The sequence below is a fragment of the Marmota marmota genome, unplaced genomic scaffold (genome assembly GCF_001458135.2).
Source record: "Marmota marmota marmota unplaced genomic scaffold, marMar, whole genome shotgun sequence".
Classification (NCBI taxonomy): Eukaryota; Metazoa; Chordata; class Mammalia; order Rodentia; family Sciuridae; genus Marmota; species Marmota marmota.
Genome location: NW_025999900.1, coordinates 63,577,377 through 63,592,475, shown reverse-complemented (window position 1 = coordinate 63,592,475; position 15,099 = coordinate 63,577,377). Strand labels below are relative to the sequence as shown.

General features: G+C 47.8%; 1 protein-coding gene across 3 annotated transcripts in view; it reads right to left on the bottom strand.

Annotated features, from left to right (window-relative positions):
* The window catches only part of Evl (Enah/Vasp-like), a 112,516-nt gene extending 98,242 nt beyond the window's left edge, over positions 1–14,274 (bottom strand). The window contains exon 1 of one of the 3 annotated variants that reach the window (XM_048799320.1): positions 14,171–14,274. Coding sequence is in view for 2 of the 3 variants with exons in the window: in XM_048799319.1 (XP_048655276.1) it covers positions 3,571–3,593 (23 nt within the window). In the remaining variant the exon portion in view is untranslated. Of the gene's footprint in view, positions 1–3,570; positions 3,856–14,170 lie in introns of those variants that run through there. The other 2 variants (XM_048799319.1, XM_048799322.1) reach the window with 2 other exon arrangements.
* Positions 14,275–15,099: the final 825 nt, after the last annotated feature.

Here is a 15,099-nt window from a genome sequence, read left to right as displayed (position 1 = left end):
AAAAGCCGAAAACAGAAGTGACCGCTATCTATCGTGACGGCCAGCTCAACAGCTCGCCTGACACTGTAACAACGCTGTTGTGTCAGTGGCAGGCCAGAGTCCCCTAGCCAGCTGGGAGGTGCTGGCCGCTTTCTCTGGCTCTCCAGGAACTGCAGCTCTATGGCTGGGGACCCAGGCAGCAGAAGACCACCTCTAGAACATGCTCCCTGGCACAGCCTCCTTAGGAGAATGGGGGCCAGGGCTGAGCAGCCTCCCGCAGGCCCTGCTGGACTGGGCAGCCTCAGCACCCGCTTGCATCCACCCTGAGAGGCAGAGAGCTGCCCACTTTTCAGTCCCAGAGGCCTGATTAGAGAGAACTGCTGATTCAGACCCACTATGTGTCAAGCAGTTTAAACACCACGGAAACAAAGTTAAAAACAGGATTCACCAAAGCTCTCGAGGAATTCACAGTGCACCCAGAAGGATGGCATGAAAACGTGGCGCATCTAAAGGAGGCATCCTTTAAAAATGAACCTGACCCTGCTTAGAGCTAGTGTACCTGTGGAGTGTGTCCATACAGGAGGTCTGAAAACACCTGACTGAATTGCCAGTCTAACAGGACTGTCAGATTCGAGTAGAAAAGACAGCTAGAATTTAGAAAGCTTACATGACCCCACTGGATTCTAACACATTACAGATTTTCTGGGCAAGAATCACTATCCATTTTTCTTTTTTTCTTTTCTTTCTTTCTTTCTTTCTTTTTTTTTTTTGAGAGAGAGAATTTTAATATTTATTTTTTAGTTTTCGGCGGACACAACATCTTTGTTTGTTTGTGGTGCTGAGGATCGAACCCGGGCTGCACGCATGCCAGGCGAGCGCGCTACCACTTGAGCCACATCCCCAGCCCTATCCCATTTTTCAATTGAGAAAACTGACACCAAGAAAGATCAAGAGACTTGCCAAGCCCACAAAGGCAGGGCACCAGGATCATACACCAAGTTCTCTGATTGTGGTCTCAATATTTCTTTCTCTTGCTCTGCAATATGTCCCCAGGAGAATGAGGGGCTGTCCATCTGACTTGGCCATACTTTAGCTCTTATGAGCATGCCTGGCTCTGATTCACTGCCAGAAGGGATGCCACTCAGATTCAACCAACCTCAGATCAAAAAGATTTCAGAAAAAAAAAAAAGAAAAGAAAGAAAGAATCAAACAAACTACCCCTGTACTGAACATGCATAGACTTTTTCTTCCCTAAACAATGCGGCATTATAACCACTTAGGGAGAATTTGCATTGCATTAGGTGTTACAAGTCATCTAGAGATGACTTAAAGTATGCAGGAGATGTGAGAGGTCAGGTGCACACACCACATCATTCTGTACGGGGACTTGAGCATGTGCAGAGTTTGGCACCTGCAGAGTGCTGGAGCCAACGCCTGTGGATGCCCGGAGACCTCTGTACTCCACCTGCCTCTTCCTGCTCTGATTCCTTCCACACCTCTTCCTCCACCTGGCCTTTGCCTCAAACCTCTCATCTCCATGACAGTCAATTTGCCTGCCTTTCCTAGGCCAGTGGCACTCCAAGTCTAGTCCCAGACCTGCATCATCAAAGTCACCTGGGAACTTGTTGAAATAGATTCTCGACCTCCACCTCAGACCTATAGCATCAGAAATTCTGAGAGAAGAGCCCAGCACTCTGAGTTTTAACAACTCTCCAGGGATTCTGCTGCATGCCAGGGCTTGAACAAAGTTAAAAAGCTATGCTCCTCTACAGACCCTGTGTTGTCCCACCACGATTACCTGGCCCCAAGGCATGCAAACCCTGTGACTAACGAACACCCTTTGCCCAGTAACCATGCAGAAGCTACAAAATGTAATCTCATTCGCAAACTTCTTCAGAGCCAGCTGGGCAGATGCTGAGCAGGGGACAAGAGACCTCCCATCTCTGATCTACTTTCCATAACGAAGCTCCCACTTGCTCAGTGGCTTTAGCCCAGCCTGCTTCCACCTCATCAGACCAAGCTCTTGGTTCTGGGGCCAGGAGCCACCACAGTGGGAGTGGGTTTGTTCACACATGTCCCTCTTCCCTGACTATGAGATGTAATGAAAGGGCTCGGGATGGCTCAGGCATCCATCTGAAGTGGATGCCAACCAGAAGAGATGAACTCCACCACCCGACTTCTCACTACCATTTACAGAACCTTTCTGTGACCTGCACAAGGATATGGAGGCTGGTGCTGAAACCAAGGCTCCTGATTCACTCCTAAGGTCTGACCTATCACAACATGCCAGGGATTAAATAAATTCCTGTCAGGTATCTGATGGAGTGTTCCTACACAGTAAGTATGGTCACCCTGCAAGGGTGTGGGCCCCATGCCACCAGGGCATGTTGCCACATGGAAAGAATTTTCTTTTCATAGCCCAGCCTTCTAGAAATAACACAGGACATGCTCTGAAGCAAAGGCTAACTTTCTGGACCCAAAGTATCAAGTTTGCAGAAGAGAGTGGGGATAAGTTCCAGAGCTCAACTATCCTTGGCGGAAACTGTGGACCCTCTCATCTATTCCAGGTTGGCTCCAAGGGGTCTAGTCTTCTCTTACAAATAAGGAAGGTGGTTCTTGTCTTCCTCTTTCAACGACTATTAGAGTAACATTTGAAGGGGACATAAAGGCCCATCAAAGTGGCACCTAGGTCCCACACACTCTTTGCCTATCAATAAGGTGTTTTTACTCAGTTCTCAGATGCACAGAAAGGTTATTTCAAACAGGCAAAGCTGCCAGAGGTCAGAAACACACACATATATTTTCTTGTCCATATGCTCCAAGAGGCAGAAATAGACACAAGAGCCATCTGATTGCCCTCCTGTTCCACCTCCTTAATTTTCATTTCTTAGAAACTATCTCTCCTAGAAGGTCCCTTCCCACACTCATGCCCAGGGATAGATTCCCAGAGAAGAGATGGAGGAAAACAGAAGGAATGAGATTCACAAAAGGCCTAATTGGGAACATTAATGACTAGAGCAGCTGAAAGCTTAGGAAAGCCAGGAAGGACCCCGTTAACAAAACACCACCAGGGCACTTCCCAGAGAGCAGCCCAGCCACAAGCTGGCCATTAACAACAATGACAGACCCATCCACATCAAATCTCAACTCTGCGGTCGACTTGCAGAATCCTCACCTTCACTGCTACAAGGCTTTTTTTTTTTTTTTTCCAAAGAGAAGCAGACTGCAGGAGTTTGACAAAGGAAGAAAAACAAAAGATAGCAAGAGACTCTTGTTCTGGATAAACAGTTGCTGTTCTGTATTCCTAACTCTATGCCAGCAAGAGCAGCTCAAACGAGGCACAAGGTGGGGTCCTCCACAAATTTACACATGATCAAACCGATTATCCATGCTGCTTTCTGCATGCAGTAAACACACAGACCTGCATCACCGCTGCACCCCCCACCCCCACATGGGGATAACCCCTCCAAGTGCAGACAAGAACCCTTCTTATTGTGAGAACCAGCCGGAGCCTAAGCTGTCATTACACAGCAAAAACCCAGCGAGAACAAAAACCCAGCAGCAGACTGATGTAGAAAACCGAGAACATACCTGAATTCCTCAAATGCAAACATGACCTAGCCAGAGACAGTCTCCTCAGATTGTATGGTGGCCTTTCTGGTGCGGAGGACAACCATTTAGTCAGTCAGATGGTGAGAAGTGCAGAATACAGAGGCGGGGCTTCCACACCCCCCTGATATTCCAAAGTGAAAGGCTTTCTGCAGACAGGGGCCTGCAGCCTCCAGCTCTGCCAGCTGCTGACAAGCGGCAGCTAGAAACCATGTGATCATTCCAGCAAGGCTGATTAATGCAGCGTGTGCTTAGGCTCCAGGCTGGGAGCTGCGTTAGTCTAGAGAAATAAGTCGAACCCAGGGCACGCCTGGATCTGGGTAAGTCACCTGACGCTTCCCACCCTTGCTTGAGTTGTATGGGGGGGAGAAGGTGTAAGGGGAGGAGAACGTAGCCTGTTCCACTGTCATCTCCTAACCCCCCATCTTCCTGTGGCTGTTGCTGCTACAGTGTCCAGGCATGACCTGCGTCCTATCTGAGCCCAGTATGGGGGTAGCCCAGCTACGGTTCACAGAAAGCCAGCATACTGAACGTCGCCCAGATCCTGTATTTCACCATTCCACTACAGAACACTATTTTAGCACAGACATAAAAGCTGCTTTAGAATCGCCAAAGTCGGGGCTGGGGATGTGGCTCAAGCGGTAGCACGTCCACCTGGCATGCGTGCGGCCCAGGTTCGATCCTCAGCACCACATACAAACAAAGATGTTGTGTCTGCCGAAAAAAAAAAAAAACTAAAATAAAATAAAGAGAGAGTTAAAAAAAAAAAGAATCGCCAAAGTCACAGTCCATGCCCACCACTTTACCATGGCTACCCATGACCTTGGAGGTCCAGTGTGATTAGCATCTCATTTTCTTGAATATTTATTGACTGCATATGTACCAGGCTCTCATCAATTCCTTGAAGTACAAAAATTGCTGTAATAATTGTAGAACAGAAGTTAAGGAAAAGGAAACAAGATGTCAGCCAAAAAGAGAGATGTGTTCGCCAGCCTGTGAAGACCAGGCTGGCAGGTCCGGCAGGAAGGACAGCCTTGGGCATTTGGATGCAAGTCTTTATTTAATAAGGGAGACCGATCTCGAATAAAACTTTGTGTGTCACTCAACTATTTCACAAGTATAATCAGTCACTGGTTGTGTTCCTCCCTTGGACTGTCCCAGGTTATGCCTTGTTCAGTCCTGGTGGCAAGCTGCCACATGACCAACATGGCTGCCACCTCTCCAGGAGCCTGACCTCTCCCAGCACAGTCGGTGGCTCTCTCCCCCGCCAGGACTGCAGCCTTGCAGCATACTGCCTGCCTCCCGCACCCAGCGAGGGGCTCCCTGAGGTCAGGGTGTTCACTGAGGCTCACTTTTGCTTTCGTGTACCTGGAACCATGCGAGACAAAAAGGAATACTTCAGAAAGCGTTTGTGGAACCAACTCTGCCGGCCATCAGGGAGGAGGGCAATCAAGCCCACGTGCTCATGAGAGCACTCTTCCTGTCATTACTCCTGTCTCCAAAAGGACTGGAGGCCCAGAGCTGCACTGGGAGAAAGGCAGGGAGGAGGGCCAATGGGGAGATGATGAGCGGGACCCATCAACTAACGGACCCAAATACCTTCCGCAAAATTCCTGACAAGCCTCTGCCTGAGACCCTCTGCTAGAGGGCAGCTTCCTGGCCGAACCACGCTCTACCAGAGAGCAAGGGGGATCCTGAGTCATTAAATAACCCAGTTTTAAGTCCCAGACCTGCCACTAACTCTGTGACGACTAGTGAGCTGCTAAAGTTCCCCGAGCCTCAGGTTCCCCAGAGGTGGAACAGCAGTAGCATAGGCACCACCCGTGCCTCTCTCCCAGAGCGGCTTCCACAACCCAAAGGCAGGAGTGTGAAGTTCTTTTTTTTTTTTTTTTTTTAAATAAAATATCTATTTTTCAGTTGTAGGTGGACACAATCTCTTTATTTCATTTTTATGTGGTGCTGAGGATTGAACCCCGTGCCTCACGCGTGCTAGGAGGACATGCTACCTCAGAGCCATGACCCCAGCCCCAAGAGTGTGAGGCTCTTATCAAGCACAGTTAGGTAAACATTCTTCACCATCTTTATCATAACACAGTCTCTCGCTGGACAGCTCTGATGACTGGAGGGCTCATCTTCATGGTGAGGCCTCCTCTCCTAGGAAGGGTCTGGTCACTGGTAGCTCGTTTTAATGGGGGAGGGGAGGGAGGTATTTCTGACTTGTGATTGTCGGGTTAAGGAAAAATACCTTTATCATATCTATATATTAATCCCCTGATCCCCTGGTATCTGTGAGAAATTGGTCCCCCCACAGATATCAGAATCCACAGCTACTCAAGTTGCTCATGTAGAGTGTTTGCATTTATCTCCACACGTTCTCCCGCATACTTTAAACAATCCCTAATGCTGTGTAATCACAGTGTTGTCTAAGGAATACTGACCAAAGCGCGGGCGCCTTTCCCCCGGTGCTTCAGTATCTTCCCTCCATGGCGGTTGAATCTGTAGGTGTGGAAGGCACACTGTGTGTGTGCTTTTGCATGCATGTACACATGCAGTCACTGTTCTAAGTCCTAGGTTAAAAAAGCAGTACAGACCACCCATGTCTAAAGAAGAGCAATTCTCCCAGACCAAATATAATTATATGATGTTCTCATTTATTAAACTACTTGGCAATAGCCAAGAGACAGGGAAAGGAGTGGCTAGAAATCAACTACGCACATTTCTGGTGGGGAAGGAGGCACCACTGCATCCCCTTAACTGTTTTCCACAGCCTCTGGCCAGGGCTACCAAATGACAGACACTCCACAGTTACTCTGACTGATGGGCTTGCCGGTTGCTGTAACACAAAAGCCTTCCCCTTGGCATGCTCTGCAAGTCCGGGAAGCAGCAGCAGTGGTCTTGACCCCTAGACATCTGGTATGGTGGGCATCAGGTACGTGAGGTCAGGTTAGGGTAGCAGAGGTCCAGTGGGATGGAGGACCTCTAGACCTCGAACGCAAGATTCTCCTCTTGGAGGGCTAGTTATACCTTGCAGAGCTATTCATAAGGTCCTGGTAGGGGGCAAAACTGGCACAAAGGCAAAAAGACAAATCCCAGCACCAAGTGTATTTTAGACATAATTTTCTAAGAGAGATCCCCTAAATCACTAATAAGGAAACAGTGTGGCTAAGCAGCTGTCCAACGTCAGACAGCTCTAAGTGGCAGAGCAATGACTTAGACCTGGTCAGTCTAACTCTACCAATGGTCCAACTGGCTCAGGCTGCCTCCAGAAAGAAACTTACTCAACAGGCTATCAGGCAGCCAGCGGTCCCAACGTGGAGCTGGGTCACTGGTCTTTTCGGGCTATTTCATCCAGTTGGCCTGGTTAATTCCCAGATTTCATGGTCAGCTGAGAGACCTCTAAAGGCTGAAAAGCTATCTGAAGCGCCCAGAAGTAGGGTAGAAACTCAGGCTGACGTGCACTGGACCCCATGAGAAGAGGAGCCTGCTTCAAAAGACTGCCAGATCTGTGACCACTTGATCTGGTGACATCAAAGTGTCAGGAGCAGAAACCTAAGAGAAGGTCCATGACTCCTAACGGTCCATGTCTCATCCAGAATAGTGCCCCAAAAGGTACTTCTGTGACCACACAATATTGTTTTAAAAAAAGGAGGAGGAGAAGTCATATCAGGTCATCTACCAAAGACTCAAGGCTCAGACATGCACATTCCTACACTGGGACTTAATTTTTCCTCTGTATCATGAAGTAATGGCCAGACGTTATCTTTTTTAGCCTTTTATTTTTTAAAATAACACTTCCATGGAACCCTAATATAAAAAAAAAAACTGATAAAAGTAGAAAGGTCCAGAGTGAAAAAGGAGGAGGGGTCCTACAGTAAGGATCCCCCTGTCCACCAGGGATGGGCCCAGACCCAGCCTTGAAGACACAGCCAGCGTGATTCCGGTAGTCCCTGTCAGCACTGCGGCCCAGGGGCTGTCCGCACTACAGATCATCACATTCACCCTGGTGAATCCAGATCCCCTTCCTCTCTCTACTCTCATTTTTAAGAGTAAATGCCTCCTGGCTGGTCCCTGCTGTCATAGCTGAGCTCTCTTCCACAGTCCTGGACGTATAAACTGCCCAAGCCCAAGGCTTCTTAAAGAAGCAAACATGATACACTGGTACAAACACAAGCTCTGACGGGAAATGTCCCTAGATCCCTGATTTCGGGGAGCTAAATGAGAATACTTTAAACAAGCGGCCTCAGCTTAACACATACTTTAGTTTTGCAGAGTAACGTGTTTTCCCATGTAAGATGGTCAATTTTTCAAGAAAGTGAGCTTAGGATCTGTTGGGACTAAATCTCCTTACAGTTTCTTTGGAGGTGGACAAGTAGAGAGTTAGAGACCTTTGATGTCCTGTGGGTTGGACTTGGCAACCAATATTTCCTCATCCATTCTTTAAACCTGTAGGCACACAGCCATGATGTACGTGCTGCAAAATAAGAACTGAGTCTAAGAACAGAGCCTGATGTGGCAGTCAAGTAAAATGAGAACACTCTTCTGACATTTATGGATATGCAGACATTTATGGATATGCACATTCACTACTGTGCTGCATAGGGATGAGATAGAAGGAGACACAAATGGAAATCAGTTATGATCATGGCTAAAAATACTGTTCTCTTCTCATGGCCCAACCAAGGATTCTTCCAGCAAGCAGGGTGCTTAGTGGTAACAAGCAGCACTTGGTAGTGTTCTCAGAGGCCTGCTTCTTTCTAGACCCACCTCTGACACCCTAATTAAGACCCCCCTGACTTCCTGATGCCCCACCCTCCTCCCTTGCTGCACAGTTACCACCTGAGCACTTTCCAGTTTAAAACCCTAGTTTCTTTGATGCTCTTCCACCAAGTCTCAGCTCCCCAGCCTGGTATCTGGCTCCTCCCAACCCAACTGCCCTGTGCTCCTGTCCATCTCCCACACCCCTGCCAACCCTGACCTTCTGGTATGGCCAGGTGGTCTTCTCATCAACCTCACCCCCTAATTCATGCCACCTCTGCTTCCCATGGCCCCCCAGATGTAAGGCTTCCTGCTTTCCACCCACAGTATTTAGGGACAGGAAGCGTTCTGAACCCAGGTCTGCTGCTGTCCCCCTGGGAAGCCCTGGGCAAAGTCTCGAGCCTCCATCACCTCATCCTAAAACGTGGAAGAAAGCACCTATTTTGTGGGGATGCTGTGGAGGTGAAATGCCTGGCCCACAGGAACCACAATCAATAGTAGCTGAAATTGCAGCATATGCTTCAAAACTCCATTCAAGTGTCTCCCTCTTGACCAAAGCTCGGCCTTGTGCTGAGTAACGTGGTCCAGTGCATGGCTTAGGCCCTGGCTTCCTTTCTCCTTTCCCTTCCTTTCTTTGGTGCCGGGGCTGGAACCCAGGGCCTCACACATGCTAGGCAGGCAGGCAGGCGTTCTACTACTGAGCCCCGGCCCTGTCTTAGGCCACTGGGTAGAGGACTGGAGGGGCTAGAGGCCTGAGTTGAGCTTCCACTGGACACTGGTCCTCCTCCCAAGGACAGACACACGATCTGAGGGACAACAGCATGATTTCTATGTAAAGGCAACTTCAACAAGAAAAATCCATTACAATTTTGGGCCACCCTCCCAAACCCTCCTATTTTGCAGTTTGGGAGCCCACTGACAGTGCGCCTGGTGTCCTATCTAAGCTCTCAGAAGACAGAACATTCCAAGGCATACACAGAAGGTCTCTGGTTAAAATGTTTTGACTTCACTGTCTTTTAGTTCCAGTTGAATTAATCTTTCTAAAACTTAAAAAACAAAACAAAAATAAAACAAAACAAAAAAACCCAAATAAGCCTTGATAGGAAATGTGGGAGTTGTACACTCTTGAGATCAGTCTTTCCCCAAATTACATAGTTCAACCGAACTTCTACAGTGATGTTTAACTTTAGAAGTGTAAAATAAAGCCATCCCTTACCTCTATTTTGAGAATCCTATTTAAACTAAGCTACCAAAGAGTATTCTAGTATAACACAAACATAATGACCATGTATCTTGTAGCTTACCGCCACTCAAAAGTAGTTTATTGGTAATTACTTCTGCGTTTCAGTCTACCTCACTCTCTCCCATCCAATAAGCACTCTCAGAACACCCTCCAGGTTTGTCGAAAGCCATCCTTTACTCATCAGCAATGCTTGATGAGCTCCTCTGTGCTGGACACTTGTAGGTGCAGCAGAGACTGGTGAAGGTGCTCAAGAGGGAGCAGTTAGGATCTCAAGAAGTAAGTCATAGCCAGGCGCCGGTGGCGCACACCTGTATTCCCAGCGGCTTGGGAGGCTGAGGCAGGAGGATTGCGAGTTCAAAGCCAACCTCAGCAATGGTGAGGTGCTAATAAGCAACTCAATGAGACCCTGTCTCTAAATAAAACACAAAATAGGGCTGGGATATGGCTCAGTGGTCAAGTGCCCCAGTTCAATCCCCCCCCCCAAAAAAAGAAGAAGTCAGATGATGAACAAGAACATGAGACAGAACAGGGGTGGGGGATGGCAAATTTAGAAAAGGGGATAAAAAGTCCCCCCTAAGGTCATGAGAGTTAAACTGAATATGAATTTCAGAAATTAAATATCAGAAAAAGATCATCAGAGGCAGAGGAAATAGGTCCTACAAAGGCCCAAGGTGGGAGGAACCTGGCTTGGCATCCCATCCCTTGCTCTCATGAGATGGGACGTTACAGAGGAGGGAGGAGGCACAGAGGAGGAAGGCAGGAAGGCAGGAGGGCTCTGCTAGGCAGGGAAGCCCCTGGGGGTTTAGGGGAGTAATGTGGTCTGATTTTCATTTTTAAAGGAAATAGGAGTCGGGAGACCAGCTAGGAGCCACTGTAGAAGTCCAGGCAGGAGGTGAGGGAGCCTGGACTCAGGTGGCGGCAGAAGTCTAGACAGAGGCTGGGATGGAGACGGTCTTCCTCACACTCCTGTTCATGTGGTTCTCAGATTACTGATGAAGCAAAGACTGAAAATATTTCAGTAGAAAAACTAAGAATACCGCCAGCACCACGAGCCAAAGGAGGTATAAGCTCATGAGAGGAAGGGCCTTGCCTTGTCCCTGCCACTCTGTGCCAGGACTGGCACACAGAATTACTTATCTGTTGAATTGATCAATCAGAGGTCTGTGGACTTAGAGATTTCATAAGAAGATGAAATTGGATTAAACCAGCAGCCCTCTTTCTGGTACAAGTGTTGAATAAGAGGGCAGATTATCCTTTTGAATGAATAAATACAGCTGTCCTAGTGTCATCCTGATGTAGTGAAGTTTGCCCACAAAGTCTTGCCAGGAATAGAGAATCAAGAAGATAAAACATGTAAAGCAAACACATAAAATCAATCGAAAATCGTGGACTGGACCCCTGCTCTGAACCAGTACTGCTCCATCCCTGATGGTGGGGGGACTAGAGAACTGAGGGTGGCTTCAGGCCTTTCTAACAGCTAGGAACAGAACCTACATTATGGTTTGCATCTTAAGGGTCCCCCAAAGGCTCATATGCTAAAGGTGGGGTCACCAGTGTGGTGGTATTGGGAAGGGTGTGGCATGTTAACGAGGTGGAGCCTAGTGGAAGGAAGTTGGGTCACTGAGGCTGTACCAGTGACACTGAGTCCCTGGCTCCTCCCTGTTTCTCCTTTTGCTTCCTGTAGAACACAGGTGAGCAGCTTCCCCCATCAGGCATTTCCACCATGATGCACTGTCCTGCCACAGGACCAAATCTACGTAGCCAAGCAAGTGTGGACTGGACCCTTTGAAGCTGCAAGCCAAGATGAATCAACATTTCCTCCTTATAAATTGATTATAAGTACTGCTGTCAAGGTATTTCTGTCAATGATGTAAAGTGGCACTGAAAACTGGGAGTGGAAGTGGGGTCACTGCTGTGACTATACCTGATGATTTGGGATTGGCCTGAGGAGGAGTTTGGAGAAGCTTTAAGAAGCAGGCTGGACAACGCCTGCCACAAGCAGGGCTCAACAGGTGCTTCTGGCAGTGGCTCCGAGACCAGGGTGCTGTAGGAGCATGGCTGGTGAAGGGCTGGTGAAGTTTCAGATGGAAGTGAAGACTCCTGGGAACTGGTCTAGAGGCCATTCTTAATTCTGGCAAAGAACTTGTCTACATTTTGTTCATGCACAGAGGTTTTATGGGAGGCTGAGTTTAAAGGTGACAAAGTAACTCATTTGGAGGAGACAATTACAAGGCAGCAGCAAATTCAGGTAGCAGCCTGGGTACTACGGGCTGCTTTTACAGATTTATAGTGAGAATTGGAAAAAAAAAAAAAAGCAGAGTGGAAAGATTGGGAAAAGTTGCAGTTTGGCTAGAAAAGGAGCATATTTAGTGCTGCAGCCAAGAAGGGTAAGGCTGCTAAGGATATTAGCACTATTGAAAAGAAACCCGGGGCTGGGGCTGGGGCTCAGTGGTACAGCACTCGACTAGCACATGCGAGGCCCTGGGTTCGATCCTCAGCATGGCATAAAAATAAATAAGTAAAAATAAAGGTACAACTAAATAAATAAATAAATATTTTTTAAAAATAAAGAAAAGAAACCAAGGGCTGGAGTTGTGGCTCAGTGGTAGAGCGCTTGCCTAGCATATGAGAGGCCCTAAGTTCAATCCTCAGCACCACAAAAAAATAAATAAATAAAACAAATGTATCGGGCTGGGGATGTGGCTCAAGCGGTAGCGCGCTCGCCTAGCATGCGTGCGGCCCGGGTTCGATGCTCAGCACCACATACAAACAAAGATGTTGTGTTTGCCGAAAACTAAAAAATAAATATTAAAAAAAAAAAACAAAAAAAAAAAACAACAAATGTATCGTGTCCAACTACAACTAAAAATAAATAAATAAATATTTTTAAAAAGCCAAGCACTCTGCTTGGGACAACAGGATAGATGCCTGGGGGGCACTAGGAATCACCACGACCCTACCACTGCAGGCTCAAGACTTTGGTTTGAGAAAAGAGTTGGGGCACCCTGCTGCACTATGCTGTAGAGGGAAATGTCTCCCCAGGATTCCATTCCCTGTTCAGCCATCCAGGCCCTCAGAGGCCATTGCAACCATGGGTCAAGTGGGCCCAGCATCACACCCTGGCTCTGTCCCTGTGATCCTGAGGGGTAGGTGTACAGAATGTGAGAGTTATAGGTTCACAGAAGTTGTCTGGAATGACAGGCACGGTGTGGCAGGGCCAGAGTCCCCACAAACAGCCCTCGACAGAGTGATTCATGAAGCTGTGACAGTAAAGCCAAAGAGGCAGTGGAGACCCCAGGGAATGAACGATGCCAGGAACATGTAATGCCTGCTGAGGGAAGGGGCGGACGGTGAGCAGAGACACCCCAGAAGAGAGAGGCCACGTGGGCTGCAGCATGCGAGGACATGGGGTGGGGCTGCCCAAGCCCTTGGGAGCTCACACCCCACTACCATGCCCTCTGGATGGTGGACGTGGAGCTACAGGATTTAATGTTGGCCCTGCTGAATTTCAGTCTTGCTTTGATCCAATCCTTCCTTTCTACACTCCATCTTTCTCTTTTGAAATGGGAACATTTATCCCGTGCTGTTGTATTTTTAAGTATATAACTTGTTCTTTTCATTTTTCAGGGGTTCACAGCTTAAGAGTTTGACTTGAGTCTTGGAGGAGACTTGTACTTTTAAGCAAGGCTGGAAGTACTATGACTCTGGGGACTCCTGGATATGGACTAAATGCATCTGTGTTACAAAATGGACATGAGCTGCTGGGGTCCAGGGGCAGGATGTTATGGTCTAGATCTTAAATTTCCCAAAGGCCATGTGTTGAAGGCATGGTCACGGTCAGTGGTGCCGTTGGGAGGTAGCAGAACTTGAAACAGTGGGGCCTAGTGGGAGGCAGCTAGGTCACGGGGGTGTGCCCTTGAAAAGCGTATTGGGACCCCAGTCCCTTTCTCTCTTTCTTGCTACCTGGTCACCAAGAGGTGAGCAGCCTCCTCTACCAGGGTCTCTGTACATGATGCTCTGCCTCACCACAGGCCCAGAGGCAACAGGGCCAAGCAACTGAGGACTGAAACCTCTGGAACCATGAGCCAAAATAATATTTCCTCCTTTTCAGTTGGTACTCTCAGATATTTTCTCACAGGATGGTAAGCTAACTAACATACGCTATATACTCAATTAAAACGGTAGTCAGCAATGGAAAATCAACATGGCAGCTGCTCACAGCTGTGACACAGGATTTTCTAGTGCCCCATTGGTGTTAGGGTTTCTTTGTTTTGTTTTTGCCTTTTTATGTTTTTCCTGCTTCAATTCAATGTCACACTTGTGACTCCTGGTGCCAGCATGCGGCTGCTGATCGGCAAGAGCATGAAGAGCAGGGCTATGGCCCCTGCTCCACTCCTCACCAGCCAAATGCCTTCTGGCAAGAGCTCACCTGTCAGTCTTGGAGTGTATTCCTGTGCCCTCACACAGAGTTCACAGAAAGTTAACACAATAATGGGTTGGCCAATTCTTACAAATTTTAAGTGCCACACAAGTCAGTGACAGTATTATTAACAACAACAAAAGAAATGGTCCCTTCCCACTTACGCAATACGGGTCTGGGTCAGGCAGGGAGGGACTTTATGTCTTCATCCAGGCCATTCGTCATTAGACGGTCCATCACCATCCTGTCCATCACCATCCTGTAACTACAGAGGCGGGGATGAAAGGACCTTGAAGTCAGTTTGGCCACACCCCAACGCCCGGCAACAGCCTAAGCCATCTAAGATGCTTATAGGGCCGGCATGTACTCGTGGCTGTCAGAGTTGAGTAACTCACAGAGTCTAACAAGTATGTGGCAAAGACACTCAACCCATTAATGACAGAATCAGCAAGCCAGCAAGGCCGGTTCAAGGAAAACAAAGAAATACATATAGAGTCATGGAGAAAAGAGTGCTGTGATCATCTCTCAGAGTCTGATATAACACTGGTTAAATGTGCTACAGAAACCTTTACCTTTGGGTCTTTCCTTTCCACTAAACAGGAATAACTGAGCATAGGAGAATGCTAGCACCTCTCCTAGACAAAATTACTTGTAACTTATTACCTGTAATTAAAATTTATTTGTAACTAATCAATTTTCTAGAAATTAACACTCAACTTTACTGAGTCTGGTGCTGTTGGGAGGTAGCACTTACTGTTTCAGTCAGCCTTTTTTGCTGCTGTGACTAAAAGACCCAAGCAGAGCAATTATAGAGGAGGAAAAGTTTATTTAGGTGTGCATGGTTTCAGAGGGCTTAGTCCACAGAAGGCTAGCTCCATTCCTCGGCACTCGAGGTAAGGCAGAACATCATGGTGGAAGAGTGTGGCAAAGGGAAGCGGCTCACATGATGATCAAACGTAAAGAGAGAAACTCCACTCACCAGATACAAATATATACCCATAGCCACATCCCCAGTCTCAGCTCCTCCAGCCACCCCCACCGGCCTTCAGCCACCACCCAATTAATCCCATCAGGCGACTGATCCACTGATTGG